Genomic DNA, 20,087 nt, shown 5'->3' on the forward strand with positions numbered 1-20,087 from the left:
GGGGGAGGAAACAGTGAATGCATCACGTGACCTGCCGCGTGGACTCCAAGCATCACAGATGAAAACCGAAGTGAAAAAAACACCGGTAAAAGTTGACACGGCGAGTGAATGAGTCAGTGAAGACGAGGAGAAGGAAAAACGGCGTCATTTTAGAAAAAAATGTAATCGTTACCTGGGGCTCTGCGCTAAACCGGAAGGTAAGACACCGTGAAGATGGATCTTCCGCGTAGGTTAAAGGCTAAAACATTTTGTGATGCTAGGCCGACATTGACCCAAGTTATTAATTGTATCCAGTGAAAGAATCCTCTCGAAGTGAAAGTACAAATTTAAAACGAGTTAAATTTTTGTTTCCATAGTAACAATGTACCGAATTGACTCTGTACATAGAGCCTACCTTATCACAATCTTATCTAATTGAAAGCTGTATCCACATTGTAGAAACATATTTATTCATGTGCTTGCTTGAAATGGTAAATCGATAGTTTATTTTTGTTATTACTGTCATGAAATTCATCTATTTGTCTTGCACTTAATACTAAATAAGTGGACGCAGATACAAAGCGCCCAGGAAACTACAACCACAGTGTCAATACAACTGTTGCCTTTATATCAGGCTTTTCTTTAGTACATATATTAGTTTATGTGTGAAAAAAAATGGTATAATTGTTAAAAGGTAACTTACATCATTCATTATACATTATATATTGTGTATAATTATGATGTACATTGTTTGTTTCAACTTGGTTTGGTTCAACATATACTGTAGTACTGTAGGCCAAAAGGTCGTGTTGCTGCTGGATGTTCACAGTATTCAAGTGATACTGTTAAGATGGTTTTCTTTTCCAAAAGACATAGGTTTAAGACAACAACGGACGAAGCGAGTGCAGTGCACGAGAAGCAGATGGACGCCCACCTGGAGCTCTGTGTCCTTCGCATTGATTATTTCACTGATGCGGTCATCATATTCAAAAGAATACCTTTCCAAAAAGTATTCGGCTTAGTACGGTTAAGTACGGTGTAAACTCATTTTGAAAAAGGATGCTATTCCACCTCTACATGGGGAAAAAAACAAAACTAACTACCACTCCGTCAAAATTGGCCCAAGACAGTAAGTCATGTCATGTTTACACAATGTCTTCTAAACACTATTCCACTATAGCGACATAATTATGAACAATATATATTTTTAAGCAATGTCGATAAATTATCTCAGATACACAGCAGTAAAATGTGAACACTGACTTCCTGTTCAGTTTCAGAGAGGGGCCTTTGCAATGTTCAAGTTCATTTTAATATATTTAATCTTATTCGTGTACTATCATTTAGGTGAAGGCATTCATCTTGAATTAGGCATTTACTGAACTTCTGAGGCTAAAATCCTAAAAAGTCAACCTCTAAAGCTTGCCGCTACCTCCCCTGAAACGCAACCCACCTCAGTGACAGCTCAAGTAAACCAACGCTACGGCATTGTATGCTGCCAATGATACTCGTGCCATTTCAGCTGCCACAGGACAAAGAGCAATACTACACCTCACGTTTCTCTCACGTTTCCCCCCAGTAAAACGGTGGAGTTGACCTAACTCTCCCTGGGGAAACTCTTCATATTAACCTCTATCGTACTTTAAGAGCACTTCGTCCCGACAGTCAATTTGTTTGGTCGGCAGATATAAACAAAACAGTTCAAAATGGTGCGCGCTCACAGACGGTGTCGCTGACTACATGCAAAAATATGCATACTTCTGTGCCAAACTAGTGTCTCGCCCAAGTACACCATACTTGAGTACCATCTGGTGGTTCAAATGTGACTTCATGAAAAAAACGGTCTCAAAAATGTTGCTGATAATATCGAATAACGACGATAATTTGCAGCAACCAGCAAAAATTTATCTTGACAGGTTGTGGAGTTGTGGACTGACTCCTAATCCAGATCATTTCTATACAATATAGTCATGTTTATTGCAAATGTTGATCTGAAATCAGTGGGGGAACATCAAAATTAAGCTAGCTGTAGGGTTTGGTGTGTTGAAAATAGCCTTTTTATGGGTGTATCAATTATAGTACTCCCCATACTCTTGTTTCTTTTGTAAATTTAATTCATTCATAAATATTATTGCATTGTTTGGAGCAACGGGATGACGCTTTTATTCACAGTTTCACTATTAAAAGGTAACGTTTTAGTCCAGTAGTTACTAGTTTCTCTTTGATTGCATCACATGAGCAGGAGCAAGTCAATGTTTGTGGTTGTCTGTTTTGTTGTCATAGCTTCCACGAGACTATTGTGTGTTCAGGTGCCTCTTTGGTCACCCCCAGTTTGCAAGGTTTCTTGCAAGTGCAACAAGAATGGATAAAGTTCCTTATTGGCTGAAGTGCAGCATTCATAGTTCCATCTTCATGGACAATGGCGTTCCATCCAAAATGGTGTCTTGTGTTTGGCTTGAGTGTGCTAGGTTCAAGCTAAAGTGGAGAGTGATGGTGCTTCTAAGGTGACAGGGTTGCCAATGCACAGACAGAGGATATCATGTAATAGAAACCACTGGAGCTGCTGTCTCCTGGCTGTCAGTTCCTTGTCAAATAAACCCTTTCTGTCCACTTCGTGTCCCTCAGTCAGTCCGTCTTCTATGAAGATGTCTTCCAGTTGATCTCATAGCTGAGTGGTAGGGATGAGAGACAAGAAAAACCAATGTATTGTTTACCCGCAAAAAGTTGTTGGTCTCCCTTTACCCTCAAGCCACTGTTGTTGTTTCACAGTGCATTATTAATGGTAAAGCTTAAATCCCCTCTGTGTATCATATATACCGGCAATGAGCCTGTCTAAGGCTATAGTGGTGCAGGACGAATCTCGAAAACGGTCTTTTGCTTGTGACTTGAGTATTCTGTAGACAAAGTATGTGTATTGCATAAAGTGAAATACACTCCATGATATTGTCACGTGATCTTTGCAAAAATCTGAACAGCGTCGTCCACAGCCGACTTCCGCAGATCAAACTTTGATTGACCACTGAACATAATGTTGGCTTACATTACGTTAAGTTTTCTCCTTCAAAGTAATAACCATGGAGTCTAACCCACTTTCTAACGCAGTAGATCAGTGAACCCGAGTACGTGTACAGTGTGGTATTGTCTGCCGTGCTGTAAACTAAGCCTTGTGATCAGTCGGGCTTGCATTGCTTCTATCCAGAGTGATATCAGTTCTGACGTGGCAGAAACACTATGCACAGCTTAAGGTTGTTTTTTCCTGCTTTAAAAAACAATGAAACAATCTGTGTAATTCATACACTGAATTGACGTACATTTGTACTATTTTGAGTGTATTTTAAATAGTGTTATAACAGTAGACATGTAGTCATATAGAACCAAGAGAAGTTGTGTGTGGTTCCTGTTGTTTCACGTCAAATCACTGCATCCTCTTGGTATTCTGTCACTGTCTTGTATCCATTGACTAACATAACTAAACTTTCAGCTCGCTTAAATATTTGCAGTGATTGTCCTCCATGGAAAGTTCTGTTAAACAGAGAAAACAACCAGATAACTTTTTAACAAATGACTGTTTTTTCAGCATCGTGCCACATGACTATGTACTTTGTACCTGATTGGCTGGCTCTGAGACACAGTTGAGTCAGTCTTAGTTCCTCGTTTATCGCTGTTAATTGGTTCCAGACCCAACCATTAGAAATCAATTTCAGAGAAGTAGGATTCGGTATTAATGAATGGAATATTTGTGTAGGCTGCAAGGTGTTCGAGTGGTTAGCGTGCAGACCTCACAGCTGGGATTGAATCGGAGTTCAATCCCACCCTAGGCTATCTCTGTGTGGAGTTTGCATGTTCTCCCAATGCATGCGTGGGTTTTCTCCGGGTACTCCGGTTTCCTCCCACATTCCAAAAACATGCTAGGTTAATTGGCGACTCCAAATTGTCCATAGGTATGAATGGGAGTGTGAATGGTTGTTTGTCTATATGTGCCCTGTGATTGGCTGGCCACCAGTCCAGGGTGTACCCCGCCTCTCCCAAAGAAGACAGCTGGGATAGGCTCCAGCACCCCTGGCGACCCTTGTGAGGATAAGCGGTAGAAAATGAATGAATGAATGAATATTGCCAAAAAATAAATGTACAAAAAACACTGACATTATATATATAATAATTTTTAAAATTACATAAAATATGAATTTGGATGTGTTTTGATTTCTATTAGTTTACATATTTTTATTACATTTTTTAAATATGAAAAATAATTTTATTACTGGGCTGCACAGCGGTCGAGTGGTTAGCGCGCAGACCTCACAGCTAGGAGAAATTGTCCATAGGTATGAATGTGAGTGTGAATGGTTGTTTGTGTATGTGCTCTATGATTGGCTGGTGACCAGCCCAGGGTGTACCCCGCCTCTTGCCCGAAGACAGTTGCGATAGGCTCCAGCACCCCCACGACTCTCGTGAGGATAAGCGATAGAAAATAAATGAATGAATGAATTAATATTTGTGTAGAAAACCCTGCTTATGACTTTGTAAATACTTTTTAAACATTATTAGAGCCTTATAGACAGGAAACAACCCTATAGTCACCTTTACACTTGTATTTGGATGAAAGTTTCAGGAATTTTTGGAAATGGGATATGGAAGATTTGATAAAATTTTGTGGGTGATCCAGATCACTGTCTGGATCCAATATTTTTTTTTTTTAAAGGATTCTTTAACATTGCCAGATAGGTCGTATAACTTCACCGGAAATGTTCAGTCCAAGTCCAACAGGTTCTACAAAATATCAAAGACTGATCCGAAAAAAAACATTATTTGAGAAGCACTGCTATAACATAATACCAGCTAATCACAAATCAGTGCTGACAGGTATTAACCATGTCAGACGCAGTAAGGGGAGACAAGATGTCCCCAGCTGACACTCCACAGCCAGCGTCCTTTGAAATCTCAACTCCCGTGTAGAGATGATTGTTCTGTTTTGTAGCCGTATGAAAAGGATGTTTGTATGACGGATCATGCAATTTATATTAATCCAATATCCTTATTTGGCGAGTTTATTGCCCACATAGAGTAAGGTGTCCTTTTTAAATGTTAAGCTAACAGAGTTGTTATTGTCTGACAATGATGAAAGAGATACCCTGCTATATTTAGGTGAATGCATCAATCATTAATGCATCCAGCTCTTGCAGCAGTGGCTTCTCATTTACTATCATCAATGGCTCCGCTTCATTCTCACAATGTTCCACAAGAAAAGTTTTCCATCCATTGGTGTTACGCTTAAGACTGTACCTTTTAAGACGATTTGTAGCTGCTGTGTTTGGAACATTTATCTAAAGCAAATCCTGATGTAAGGTGGTCCTCAGTCTGAGGTGGTGGTAACCATAGCGGTGCTAGGAAAGTGAAATGTGATGCAGAAGCTCTGTGGGCTGTGTTTCTGAATCACAACTGTATAATGATCGGGCATAGTTTAGTCTGCATCAAAGATGCAGCACTCCAGTATCTGTTTCAAGTCACAATGCACAATGCCGTGCGGTGTCACCTGCGGGAGGTAGATAGAAGGACCGGGAGCGTTCTAATAGTCCATTAGGCTCACACCTGAGATGTAAACCGACTGTTAAACTTGGACGTATTTCACCGACTGTGCTTGGAAGGCTGTATTCCACATTGACACAGAAATATCACAGAAACCACATGTCCACTATGCGGGCTGCAGTTGTGTCAAATTACCCATTTTTGCCGTTTTGGATTTTAATTTTCCATATGTTTCAACTTTCTTCTTAAATAATCCTTGTAAATTGTCTTTATGTAATGCTATGACTTTTTTAATAATACATTTTAAAAGTTTATTTCCATAATATTTTACCTTTTTCCCTTAAACAAATTTTCCAAATATTACAACTTTTTTTCAACTCTATGCTACTAAAATAACATTGTTTTTCCTCATAATATTCAGACTTTATTCTCGTAAAATTGCAGCTTTTTTCCTCAATAGAGTACAATTTATTTTGTAATATTTTGACTTTATTCTCGCAAAATTACAGCTGTTTTTCAATATTGTTTTTTTCCAACAATTTCAAATTTCTTGTAAATTTCCTTCTAAAGTTGGTAATTGTTGCATATCATATCATACATCAGAGACAACGGTACAAAGCTGCATGTAAAAAAAACAAAAAACTAGCTGCAAAGTAAAATTGGCTCTGTCACTCTTATCTAGGTGGATTCGGTGATACCGTAGGTGCCAAAGAGACATAACCGCAGGAGTTGCACGGCTTATTAGTCAGGTTTTAGTTTCTCGCATGTCATTGGGATATGTGGTGAAGATGACTCAGACAGATCAATTTACTTTAAAATAATACCAAGCCTTTGTGTTGGTGGCTATGGTAGCAAAAAAAAAGCAATAGGATAGCAACAAACATTAATTCAGTCAGCTGGGATAGGCTCCAGCTGACCAGTGACCATCATGAGGACACACTTTTTCCACTTTCTTTTCTTATACAACAATGCGGCTAATGTGACATATCCTCTCCTTCATTGTTTAAGTACTGTGCGGTTCACAGAATCGCCAATCACAAGCTATCACAGGAGGTCATTATATTATTATAAAACATAACAGGTGTCATCTTACTAAGGACACTAAACTCATCATGCAGCAACTTAACACTCAAAGGGTATACCTGACAAATACAGTGGAATAATATGTACTGCTTTATAGGACGATTTTGCGTGGGATGTCCGATATTAGTTTTTGGAAGAAAACCGATATTGTCGAATTTTTGATACCGATATGTGTAACATGAACACATTTTTAAAATAGCGGTTTTCATGATTGGGAAAAAATCTGATACCGATATTAACTGATGATATTGGGCTGATAATTATCGGACATCCCTAACAGGTGTCATCTTACTAAGGACACTAAACTCATCATGCAGCAACTTAACACTCAAAGGGTATACCTGACAAATACAGTGGAATAATATGTACTGCTTTTTAGGAAGATTTTGCGTGGGATGTCCGCTGTTAGCTTTTTTGCACAAAACCGATATTGTCGAATTTTTTATACCGATTTGTGTAACATGAACACATTTTTTAAATAGCGTTTTTCATGATTAGGGAAAAAATCTGATACCGATATCAACTGATAATATTGGGCTGATAATTATCGGACATCCCTAACAGGTGTCATCTTACTAAAGACACTAAACTCATCATGCAGCAACTTAATACTCAAAGGGTATACCTGACAAATACAGTGGAATAATATGTACTGCTTTTTAGGAAGATTTTGCGTGAGATGTCCGACATTGGGAAAAAATCTGATACCGATATCAACTGATGATATTGGGCTGATAATTATCGGACATCCCTCGATTTTGCAATTTGTTCCTTAAATGCACCATACTCTGTTTTCTGGTGGACCCAGAAAGCAACCCCTGTGAAAAGCAAAGGATCTACTGTATTGCTAAACCAGCTAATCTAATGGTGTACATTCATAAATATTCTTTGTCTTTCTCCAGCAAAATCTTCTGACCCAGCGGCTCCCAACCAACCCCCCAGACCTCCAACAGATATGGGACCTCTTCCCTGTCACATCCCCCTCCTCCTCTTGGTCCTCCTCCTGTCCAACCCTTGTACCTCCGCCAGGCCCGCTGTTGTTGAACGAACATCTGGCCCTCAGCATACCGAGCCCACTGGTAACGCCACAGGCACGGGCAAGCGGACTTGTGCGGGGAATGTCGTGTGTAAACCGGGCATACTGTTGCCTGTGTGGTTGCCTCTGGATCCGCCTCTTGGGGAGCGAGCAGGGAGGGCTGTCATATACTTCCTGTGTCTTATGTACATCTTCCTGGGTGTGTCCATCATTGCAGACCGCTTTATGGCATCGATCGAAGTCATTACCTCTCAGGTAAGTTTGACTGTTCCAGAATATTTTTAGCATATTTGTATCATGTGACATATTTCAATGCACCTGCCTATTCCAAAAGAACTAAACCCTTCCAATCTGTCTTACAGGTTAAAGAGGTGACCATCACCCAACCCAGCGGAGAGACAACAGTAACCTCAGTCCGAATCTGGAACGAAACTGTCTCCAACCTCACGCTCATGGCACTGGGCTCTTCTGCTCCTGAAATCCTGCTTTCCGTCATTGAGGTATATGAATCTATCGGAGACACATTAGTCACGTTTACATGAGGAGTTTTTCTCTTTCCGAATGACCTTTCCGAAAGCAATGGTATCCATGGAAAAGGAATATTCCAATCGCGTGTCTACATGCGCCGCTATAATCAACCAGAATAGTCAATGGGGCATGCGCAGTAAAGCGTAAACACCAACATCACGTGATACCGACTTCCTCCAGTTTTTCTTTCACTTGTTAGAATAACTCCGTATTGCCAGTTTTTTGTTCGTCCAGTCTTGAAATTTAGTTTGAATCAAAAACAAACTTTCCGCAGCAGTCCAGTACCGATTGCTCGCCTCCATTTTTTTAAAATCGAAGAACGTCTCGAGCTGCGTGTTACGTCATATCTCAGCATTTGCTGAAAGAACGCACCCGGGAACAGGAAAAGATAAAGTTCAATCTTGCTAATATTTTATAATTAAGTTCAGCACATGTTTTATATAGATATGTATTTTCCTTTTTAATAAAACTGGACTTGGGAATGGCGTATAGAAGGGTTTAGATTCTGTTCCACAGATGGCGCTAATGCACACGAAAGCTGCTTGCCAACCGCCAATAAACAACAGAAGAAGAAAAACACCACAGAGAAGAACGCAGTCTGACAACTTTCCGATACCTCAATCGGATTGGGGAAAGGAATATTCCACCCCTGGGAATCCGATTATATATTAATTCGGATTGGCACTTTTCTTTCGGAATGAGGTGTATACAAAGGTTACATTCTTTCCGTTTAAGCAAATAACCAAAATGGAATTGGAATATTTGGGTCCATGTAAACGTGACTATTGTGTCCTGGTTTTAAGTCATTTATGTCACTTTTACTTGACAGGTGTGCGGCCATAACTTTGCAGCAGGGGATCTGGGCCCGGGTACCATTGTGGGCAGTGCCGCCTTCAATATGTTTGTAATTATCAGTTTATGCGTGTGGGTGATCCCCGATGGAGAGTCTCGTAAGATCAAGCACCTGCGAGTATTTTTTATTACATCTTTCTGGAGTATCTTTGCCTACATTTGGCTGTACCTCATACTTGCTGTGATATCACCTGGGATCGTAGAGGTACGTTTCATTCATTGTTCATCATTCACGAATCTAGTTTTTACGTCATTTAAAGCTGACTTTGCGTTTTATTTTCAGGTGTGGGAAGCCATGGTGACGCTGCTTTACTTCCCAGTGTGCGTTTTACTGGCGTGGATTGCCGACCGCCGCTTGCTTTTCTACAAATATATGCATAAACGTTACCGTGCTGATAAACGACACGGTATTGTTGTGGAAATGGAGGGCGACCTTGAACCCAAATTTAGTGACGTTATCATGGATGGAAAGACCTCGGATGGCATTTTGTGCACTGCAAAGCCCTCAAGTGTGACAGTTTCTGTACAAACAGGAAGTGACATTGACCAGAACAAGGATGAGGTAATGAAAAAACATATGTTTACATTATCATACGTTATCTTGTTGATAATCTTGATTGTTACCCTGCAGGTGGTCCGTATCCTGAAAGACCTGAAGGATAAACACCCAGACAAAAACATTGACCAGCTTATTGAAATGGCCAATTATTCTGCGTTGGTTCAGCAGAAGAAAAGTCGAGCGTTTTACCGCATCCAGGCCACTCGTTTGTTAATCGGTGCTGGAAACTTACTGAGGAAACACGCCGCCGAACACTCACGGCGTGCTGGTGCTGCAGGTCAGGAAGACGACAAACTTACATGCTCTCACATTTGCTTTGAGAGTGGCCAGTATCAGTGCACAGAGAACTGTGGAACGTTGAGCCTCTGGGTGGTCCTTGATGGGGGGACCGGCCAGAACACTTTCTATGTGGATTACTGCACGGAAAACGGTTCTGCCAATGCCGGAGCTGACTATGAATTTAGTGAAGGCACCCTGACATTTAAGCCAGGGGATACTCGGAAAGAGATCAAGGTGAGCAAAGTGAAATTAAGTTATTCATTCATTCATTTATTCATTTTCTACCACTTATCCGCGGGGGTGCTGGAGCCTATCCCAGCTGTCTTCGGGCAAGACAGGACTACATCCTGGACTGGTGGCCAGCCAATCACAGGGCACATATAGACAAACAACCATTCACACTCACATTCATACCTATGGACAATTTCTCCCAGCTGTGAGGTCTGCGCACTAACCACTCGACCGCTGTGCAGCCGAGTAATAAAATTAATTCTCATATTTAAAAAATGTAAGAAAAATATGTAAACTAATAGAAATCAAAATACATCCAAATTAATATTTTAAGTAATTTTTAAAATTATTATATATAATGTCAGTGTTTTTTGTACATTTATTTTCTGGCAATATTCATTCATTCATTCATTCATTCATTTTCTACCGCTTATCCTCACGAGGGTTGCGCGGGGTGCTGGAGCCTATCCCAGCTGTCTTTGGGTGAGAGGCGGGGTATACACCCTGGACTGGTGACCAGCCAATCACACGGCACTAATAGACAAACAACAATTCACACTCACATTCATACCTATGGACAATTTGGAGTCGCCAATTAACCTAGCATGTTTTTGGAAAGTTTGAATGGAGAACATTCAAACACAGAGATGGCTGAGGGTGGAATTGAACCGCTAACCATGCAACCAGCGTGCAAAATTAAGTTATATAAATTATATTTTATGTCGACTGCCATTCCAGTGTGTTTCCATTTTTCATACAAATCATATTTTGCTTTGTGGATTCATCCAAAAAAATGACATTTCTTGTCACTTTCCAGGTGAACATTTTGGATGACGACATTTTCGAAGAGGACGAGCATTTCTTTGTGCGTCTTCAGAATCTGAGGTTAGAAGAGGGTGGCGATGACGGGACAGGAGGTTCCCCCAAGGGCAGGCTGGTGGAGCCGCTGGTTGCCACTGTCACTATCTTGGACGATGACCATGCTGGCATCTTCACCTTTGGTCAGGGGGTTCTGCGGGTGAGTGAGAGTACAGGCACGCTGACGGTGACGGTGGTGAGGAACTCAGGTTCCAGGGGTACCGTTTCTGTACCGTATCACACAGAGGACGGCAGTGCTAAAGCTGGAGTGGACTACGAGGAGACCAGAGGCGAGCTGGAATTTACCAATGAACAGACCAGGTGAGGCTTTGAGAGAATAGATGGTAAAAAAGTGTGAAGGCATCATCATGCATCATGAATTGTCAATATTTTTCTCAGTCGATTAATCTAAAGCTTGTTTTTAGTCGGTTAATCCCGAGACAGACCAAACACCAACAGTTTGCGGTTTGGTATTTCGGTCAGACTTCATAACAAAAACTTTTCCAAAGATCCTGTATAATAACTGTGCAATAACTGTGCAATAAACATGTGACCTGATAAACGTACACAGCTGCAAATAGTATATATATGTATATATATATAACTTCTTACCAAAATACTTGGCCCGTTAATTGGGTAAATGATTGAAGCAGCCCTAGTCTCCAATCCGCCATAATCACGGTTATGATTTTTGTTCATACAGTGTTAGGGGGGGGCCACCCCGCCAAACAGCCCCCATGCTGTTTTCTATTATAAAACGGTTGGGTAGCAACTGTAGTACATGCATACAGTATACACTTAAGTGGCTCAATTTACTTCCATGGTGATGGCTTTCCTTTTCTTTGGTGCGCTACACTGTAAACCGAGGACCACCTGTGTATATACCGCAATACTGCATTGTGTATTTTCAGAGGTGTAAATAAAATCAATACTGTAGATTGTGTGGCACTCTGAATTAGTATGATCGGTCCAGTTTCTGTTTACATTACTGTGAAAAGGACTTTGTATTGATTATCACGCATCCTCAGTCCTCCTCTATGCACTTTACATTTCCCATTAGTGCTTCAGACAAAGGGTCAATTTAGTCTTCGCTGAATGAGTTTGTCATTCACCCTGCCCAGTCAGAGGGGAACTTGTCTATTACCTCACAATTTGATGGGTATCAAGTTGTGAGGTAATCCTGTAATCCTGTCCTCTGGTGTTATCGGGTGCAGGAAGTTTACCCCATGTAAACTGACTGATCATTTTCCCATTAAATTTGCAGGTTATAGAAACTGCATTTGCCTGCAGACTAATTATACATTTAGTAATGAAGCAGTTATGTAATGAGGACCGCCAATAGAATCTGATGATTTTTTTTTGTTTGTTTGTTGTCTTGTAGTATAAATCTGCAATAGTGAGGACGTTTAATAACTATATTGATAAACAGATATAAGTCGGCTGCAGCAGCTTTTGCAGGCTTTCAATTGGCCAAAATGCACGCTGGATGTGATGGCATAGATGCTAGCGAGCGAACTAGTTAGCCTTCAATTTGTTTAATGTAAACTTAAGAAAAGGTTTCAAACGGAGCTTTAGAGACGGGCAAAATAAGAAGCCAAAAAGTACCACTTCCACACAGAATGGGAGAACGTTTTCCTGTATGTATGTCCTGTCTCATCAGGGTTTTATGTCAGTAAAATTAGTTCAATGTTTGTTTGTTTTTTTACAAATAATGCTCTATTATTATATTAGGATTTGAACACAGTGGACTAATTTAGAATCTTTCTATTATTTTACAACAGCAAATGCATTTTTATCACATTAGCTTCCCGATTGATATTTTGTGGGAATAAAATATAGTATGTTTGTGTCTTCTTGCACCCTTCCAGTCAGACATTACAAGTTCACATTATAAATGTGGAGGAGTATGAAAAACAAGAACGGTTCTTCATTGTGCTTGAGGAGCCTAAATGGCTGAAACGAGGACTCTCTGGTATGTGGAAACCATTTTAATAACTTTTCATATTCAGAAGTCTATATTTTCTCATGTATGGTAATGGTAATGGTTTAATTTCATTTGAACATGCATCAGATTACAATTGAATGCATCACATAATCAGTTCACAGTTCCACATGTCCAAAAGGAGTAGGAAGACGCAAAGCTTATTAAATCCTACCCCTCCATCTGGTACTTTTACAATCAGTAACTGATACATTTGTTCACTTCCTGCCTTTCTAATATAATTTAAGTTTTTATTGTTTTTATTTTATTAATTCTTTATTTTTTTTAATTTATTTTGACATAATGGGTACCATACTAACTGTCAATATAGTGATAATCAGTGCATAATCACTAAGGCTGTCAAATGACAAAACATTTTAATCAGATTAATTCAATTTTTTAACTAATTAATCATGATTAATCACTGTTAACAATTATGCCATTGTTACTGTACTAAATGAATTTTCTGTGGGAAAATACACTATAATAATAACTTAATGGCCACGTATGCAATTGAGTTGTTTTCTTAATTGTTATTATTCGAGGTTGTCATTACTGCAGCTTCCTCCCACATCCCTGAGGACATGTACGTTGGGCTTATTGTCTTAGAATTGTCCATGGGTATGAGTGGTTGTGTCTAAATGTACCCTGTGGTTGACTGGTGACGACACCATGATGTTTTGTTTTGTTGGTTGTCAAACTTAGGGGCATGAATGCCTATGGGAATATGCTTATTTAATTCTTATCTATGTCTTCGCAGCATTACTGCTTAATCAGGGTAAGACACAGTTGTTTTGAATTTGTGTTTTAAGGGTGCAGTGTACAGCATTTCAAACATATGTCATAGTATTACTTCAGAAATTGTCCATAATGTGTCCATGAATATTTAATTGACGTTCCCACTTAAAGCACAGTATAACAAAGTGAATTTGATACTCCAAAGACGTCGGTCTCTCAGTTGCAGAATATGAATTTTAGCTGCTCTCCCTTGCACACTCCTAATAACTGTACCTGAAATGGGTGTAAATACATTCACAATCACTTCCTGTAAAATTTCTGTTTTAGAAATATGAATATGCTATACGCAGCGGCCTTTAATGTGTACGTGTGATTTTTGGTTTTCTTGTTAGAGATTTTGCCCATCTTTCACAAGAAAGATGAACACTTATTTATTTTCCTTTTCTGTGCGTTCTAAAAAGCTTAGTATAGCAGAGCATGCTAATGCAGCTGTGTGTGTGTGATGTTTACATTGTGTTGTTTTTTTTACCATTTGCCCAAATACATGACCGCCTGAACACACCTACGTTTCATCCTCAACAGGCTGTCCCACCCCTGAGGAGGAAGAGGCCAGGAGGATCTCTGAAATGGGCAAGCCCATTCTAGGAGAGCACAGCAGGATAGAGATCATTATCCAGGAGTCCTGTGAGTTTAAGGTGTGTGGTTGACTGAAAGAATGACCTTTGCAATACACCAACGCGCACGGTTACAGCAGTCATCGGACATTTCATGTGTTGAAAAATAATGGATCTATCTGGGCATAATAATTGTTTGATTGAAGAGTTCATTGTGTGGAATTAAACGCTCATAAAGACATTGTATGATAATCCGTTATGGGTGTAATGGTACTCACATTTCACGTCATTTTGGGTACAGTAAGCGAAGAAAATGAAATAATATAAACTAGAACCGGGCTGCACGGCCGTCGAGTGGTTAGCGCGCAGACCTCACTGCTAGGAGACCAGGGTTCAATCCCACCCTCGGCCATCTCTGTGTGGAGTTTGCATGTTCTCCCCGTGCATGCGTGGGTTTTCTCCGGGTACTCCGGTTTCCTCCCACATTCCAAAAACATGCTAGGTTAATTGGCGACTCCAAATTGTCCATAGATATGAATGTGAGTGTGAATGGTTGTTTGTCTATATGTGCCCTGTGATTGGCTGGCGACCAGTCCAGGGTGTACCCCACCTCTCGCCCAAAAGACAGCTGGGATAGGCTCCAGCACCCCCCGCGACTCTCGTGAGGATAAGCGGTAGAAAATGAATGAATGAATATTGCCAAAAAATAAATGTACAAAAAACACTGACATTATATATATAATAATTTTAAAAATTACTATTAATTTGGATGCATTTTGATTTCTATTAGTTTACATATTTTTATTACATTTTTTAAATATGAGAAATAATTTTATTGCTGGGGTGCACGGCGGTCGAGTGGTTAGTGCGCAGACCTCACAGCTAGGAGAAATTGTCCATAGGTATGAATGTGAGTGTGAATGGTTGTTTGTCTATATGTGCCCTGTGATTGGCTGGCCACCAGTCCAGGATGTAGTCCTGTCTTGCCCGAAGACAGCTGGGATAGGCTACAACACCCCTGCGGATAAGTAGTAGAAAATGAATGAATGAATGAATGAATAAACTAGAACCTCGGTTAGCATCATCAACTCGTTCGAGAAGGTCCGACTCTAACCAAAACGTATGTTAACCGAATACATTTTTCCCATAAGAAATCATGTAAATTCAATTAATCTGTTCCAGACAGCCAAAAATATTAACACAAAATGTATTTTTAGAGTTCCACCCATCCATTTTCTATGCCACATTGTGTATTTGGACAGTCCCTTCATTTAGTTTGTTTTTACAATATGCAGAGGTTGTAGAGGTTATAGGTTGAAAATGGCCCATGGGCCGCACTTTGGACACCTCTAATTGACATGAAAGTGCAATAGTTAAGAGTGTATTCTTTTATTTTTATATTAATAGTTATCCACTTGTCTTCGTCCGTTTACGAAGGCTGAGTATACGAAAACAAACAAAAGAGGGTTTTCAAGCTCTGGCTTCCCCTTGGCAGCCAAATGCTGAACTGCACTTTGTTTAATGCACGAGTCTGTAAACATTTCCTGTCGCACAATTAACCAAAAATCCAATTACTTATCCAAATACCGTTCCACCTCAACTTTGTATGTTTTGATTTCATTAACAACATGACACCTTCTCACACAGACTGCCAATGGAGTGCTCGATCAGGTACAGTTTCAGCCGCATGCTGTGTGTTTTGGAACAATTCCTGTCTCATTTTCTCATTGTACATCAACAGTGAACACTATATTATCTACAGTATTAACTTTTCCTGTTCATGCGCAACCTGCATGTCAGGATATGCTAAGACTAGAGCTAATTTTACACAGTGAAAACATGCCTTGCGTTCCTTTCTAGACCTAAAAGTTAACATGATGTTACTGTTTGTATCATCAAGTGTGTGCAAGTGTGAAATGATGGTGGAGCGACTCATTCCAAACACTCGTTGACTTGCCTGCATTATACGTACATGATGATGATGATGATGATGATTGTTACAGTGTTGTGTAATCTCTGTGAAAAAGAAGCAAATCAACGTACACAGTGAATTTGCCCAATATTGTATAATGTTCATCGCACAGTGGAATATCTATCATGATCTTCATCTTTCATCTGGTGTCTGTTGAATGTGACAGAGCACTGTGGATAAACTCCTGAAGGACACAAGCCTGGCTGTGGTGATTGGCTCCCATACATGGAGGGAGCAGTTCATCGAAGCAGTGACAGTCAATGCAGGTGAAGACTCGCTTATGTTGCGTGGATGATTTGTTGTATCCGTGTTTAATCCGTGCAGGGTACAATGAAACCTCAAGGCTATCAGAGCTTTCTGGCAGCGGATGTGCTGGCCAGTGTCAGAAAGCTTTGGTCTTGGGTCCTCTAACAGGACAATGACCCAGACATTGGGCTCTTCTGAAGTGTTCTTCTATGAACCATGATTACAAATTCAACCAATCCGTGGCCTCACAACTTTATCCAGTGCACATTTTGGTTAATTTCGCCAGTCAAATTTGTCACTGAGCAGCGCTGAAAAGCTTCAGCATTTACTGCCATCTAGTGTCTAGTTTCTAAATGTGTCAAATACAAATAGACGGTGTAGACATTTGAAAGTGTGAAGGAAAATACATTTCTGGGAATCACAATAGATGAAAATATGAGCTGGAAACCTCATATTACGAATACACAACATAAGGTGGCCAGAAATATTTCAAAATTGAACAAAGCAAAATTTGTTCTCAATCAGAAATCACTCCACACTCTTTATTGCTATCTGGTTCTACCATATCTTACTTATTGTGTGGAAATATGGGGTAATAACTATAAAAGCAATCTTCACTAGCTAAATGTACTGCAAAAAAGGCCAGTAAGGATAATTCATAATGCCGCCTACAGAGAACATACTAACTCCTTATTTCTAAAATCACAAATACTTGCTGATTAGTTAATCTTCAAACAGCTAAAATAATGCATAAGACTAAAAATAACCAATTACCTAAAAATGTCATCCAATACTTCTCTACAAGAGAGGAGAAATATGATCTCAGGGAAGAAGTTCATTTGAAACACTTATATGCTAGGACTACGTTAAAAAGCCATAGCATTTCAGTATGTGGAATCAAACTATGGAATGGATTGAGTAAGGACCTCAAACAATGCACAACGATGAGCCAATTCAAGAAACAATACAAGCAGTTGATGTTTGCTAAATACAAGGTTGAAGAGTCTTGAACCAGTCATGATGTGCTATATATATATATATATATATATATATATATATATATATATCACTATATTGACATTTACTATGGTACCCATTATGTCACTGTATAGTCATATCACATCGTACTTTGGTACGTGACAAAAATAACACAAAAAACCCCAAAAGAAAAAAAAAATTAAACTTAAACTATATTAGGAAAGCAGGAAGTGAACAAATGTAACAGTTACTGATTGTAAAAGTACCAGATGGAGGGGTAGGATTTAATAAGCTTTGCTTCTTCCTACTCCTTTTGGACATGTGGAACTGTGAACTGATTATGTGATGCATTCAATTGTAATCCGATGCATGTTCAAATGAAATAAAACCATTACCATAGTTTAGGCTGCAACATTGACATGCAGGGACTACTTGATGTTCGTATCTTGCGCAGGATGACATGACCTGTGTTTCTTCTTCAAACAGGCGATCGAGACGAGGGAGAAGAGCAGCCAATGCCAAACTGCTTTGACTATTTTATGCACATTTTGTGCATTTTTTGGAAAGTTGTGTTCGCTTGTGTCCCTCCAACTCATTACTGGAATGGGTGGGCATGCTTCATAGTGTCGATTTCCGTCATCGGCTTCTTAACAGCCATTATTGGAGACCTTGCTTCCCATTTCGGCTGCACAGTCGGGCTAAGAGACACTGTAACGGCAGTGGTGTTTGTGGCCCTGGGGACTTCACTTCCTGGTAAGTGTTTGCCATACTGTTTGTTCCTATAGGTTTTTTCAGAACAGTCCATCTTGGTACGGGCCTTTTTTTGATGATTTTGACTGATGTTTGAAGGCACACAGAATATACAATATAACGTTTATTCCCCCAGATACCTTTGCGAGTAAAGTGGCTGCAACCCAGGACCAATATGCAGATGCATCCGTGGGGAATGTGACTGGAAGCAATGCAGTTAATGTGTTCCTGGGAATTGGTGTAGCTTGGTCTGTGGCCGCCATTTATTGGGAAGCCAAAGGTAAGGTTTTCCACGTGGACCCTGGTTCACTGGCTTTCTCTGTCACACTCTTCACCATATTTGCCTTCCTCACAATGGGAGTGTTGATGCTACGCCGGAGGCCTTCCATAGGTGGCGAACTGGGGGGGCCACGGATCCCAAAAATCCTGACGTCACTGATTTTGCTTGGACTGTGGTTCCTTTACATTCTTTTCTCTAGCTTGGAGGCCTACTGCCATATTCAAGGCTTCTGAGAAAAGTCTAGTCGGGGACAATCATTGCACAAATATATATGGCATTCTCTTGAAAAGAACTGATGTTCTGACTCGTTTGGAGAAGACCTACCATCACCTGACAATCTGCTGCACATGGGACAAAAGACAAACTTGGTCAGGATTCCAGTCTGAGGAATTGATTGTCATGGTACGGCTCATTCAGGGGGCTAAATAGCACACAGTGTTATTAAAAAGACGAGAAAATGGTGAAAATCTTATGTTGAAAAGGGTCGATGCTGTTCATCATGCTTAATGAATGAAATTGCTTATTAGGAATTATACTGAAGCAATTGTTAAAGCCATGCATCTGTTTTGCAATGTATTTTATTTGTTTTTAATGGGACACGTCTGTATTTGCACCACTAAATACATAGTTGATGTATCTATCATAAAGAGTTCAGTACTGGTACCCTATATCCTTTTTCTCTCTATAGAAGGACAGCAGTGACAAGCACCTTTCAGGTTACACATGTGCAAATTTAGTTATTTTTTACTTTAAGAAAATGTTATAAACGATTGGAATTATACAGACAATGCATAAATCCAATATTATATACAGTATTTCAGTGGATTTATTTGAGGTTCTCGTTATTATTTTTTTTCCATTCGTGTCCCCTGACTGCACATCACTGATAGCAAATTAACTTTGTCGACATAAAATTTGAGAACTAAAGTTCCACGAAAAATCATTTTTTTTTGTCTATGTTGACACGTGCTGAAACTTTATCATTTGTCGACTTAAACAGGTTCTAATGTAAAAGGATATGGAAGAGCAGGAAGAAATACTCCTGTCATTGTTACCTCCAGTTCTGTGAATTAGAATTAGATGTTCCTTTTTTTGTCATATTTACTGCTATTGTCGACCAACTGTGTTTTCATGTTCAAATGAAACAACCGTATTAATGCACTACTTGAACACTACGAGGGCATCAATAATTACACTGGCAATGCAGTCACCCCCCGTTCATCGCAGTGAATTGGTTCCAGACCCGACCATAATTGAAGGCTTTAAATGGCTGTAGACACAATATGGCTTTTAGGTGCAGTGTCGCAGTAAATGTGGCGACTCTAGTACCTGTCTCACCGAACAATTACTGGCACCTAGTGGCCAATGTAGAATACAGCGCTACGTTCACAATTATGGTAGAATGCTTTTTCTGCCTTGTAGTGGTATTTTACTTCATTTAACCAGTTTATGCTTGAAAGTGCTTAATTCAGCCCAGTTTGCTTAAATGTGCATTAAAAAACTAATAATAGGCCGTATTCAACCATGAAAGAGTGATTATTTATTCATTCATTTTTGAAGAATCACGATGCAGCGAGGGATGACTGTACATTTCTTTGAA

At 39.8% G+C, this 20,087-nt stretch overlaps 1 protein-coding gene across 3 annotated transcripts; it reads left to right on the plus strand.

Annotated features, from left to right (window-relative positions):
• The first annotated feature begins 53 nt into the window (after positions 1-53).
• Positions 54-20,067, plus strand: slc8a2a (solute carrier family 8 member 2a). 3 transcript variants are annotated; one of them, XM_058087489.1, is made up of 14 exons: positions 54-197; positions 7,488-7,876; positions 7,984-8,121; positions 8,979-9,206; positions 9,285-9,563; positions 9,633-10,073; positions 10,888-11,249; positions 12,797-12,900; positions 13,670-13,687; positions 14,230-14,342; positions 15,909-15,932; positions 16,400-16,499; positions 17,944-18,210; positions 18,344-20,067. In XM_058087489.1, exons 2-14 carry the CDS (start codon positions 7,541-7,543, stop codon positions 18,718-18,720), a joined length of 2,787 nt encoding a protein of 928 aa, XP_057943472.1. In that variant the 5' UTR covers positions 54-197; positions 7,488-7,540; the 3' UTR covers positions 18,721-20,067. The 3 variants fall into 3 exon arrangements, with proteins under 3 accessions (XP_057943472.1, XP_057943473.1, XP_057943474.1); XM_058087490.1 differs by lacking the exon at positions 15,909-15,932; XM_058087491.1 differs by lacking the exons at positions 13,670-13,687; positions 15,909-15,932.
• Positions 20,068-20,087: the final 20 nt, after the last annotated feature.

The sequence above is a fragment of the Doryrhamphus excisus genome, chromosome 11 (genome assembly GCF_030265055.1).
Source record: "Doryrhamphus excisus isolate RoL2022-K1 chromosome 11, RoL_Dexc_1.0, whole genome shotgun sequence".
In the NCBI taxonomy this organism is placed as follows: Eukaryota; Metazoa; Chordata; class Actinopteri; order Syngnathiformes; family Syngnathidae; genus Doryrhamphus; species Doryrhamphus excisus.

What these genes read in the sequence shown, in the direction of transcription:
- slc8a2a (XM_058087489.1), top strand. Translation starts at nt 7,541, where the DNA reads ATGGGACCTCTTCCCTGTCACATCCCCCTCCTCCTCTTGGTCCTCCTC. An exon ending in TATCACCTGGGATCGTAGAG is followed by an intron (nt 9,207 to 9,284) that starts GTACGTTTCATT and finishes TTTTATTTTCAG; the next exon opens with GTGTGGGAAGCCATGGTGAC. An exon ending in ATACTCGGAAAGAGATCAAG is followed by an intron (nt 10,074 to 10,887) that starts GTGAGCAAAGTG and finishes GTCACTTTCCAG; the next exon opens with GTGAACATTTTGGATGACGA.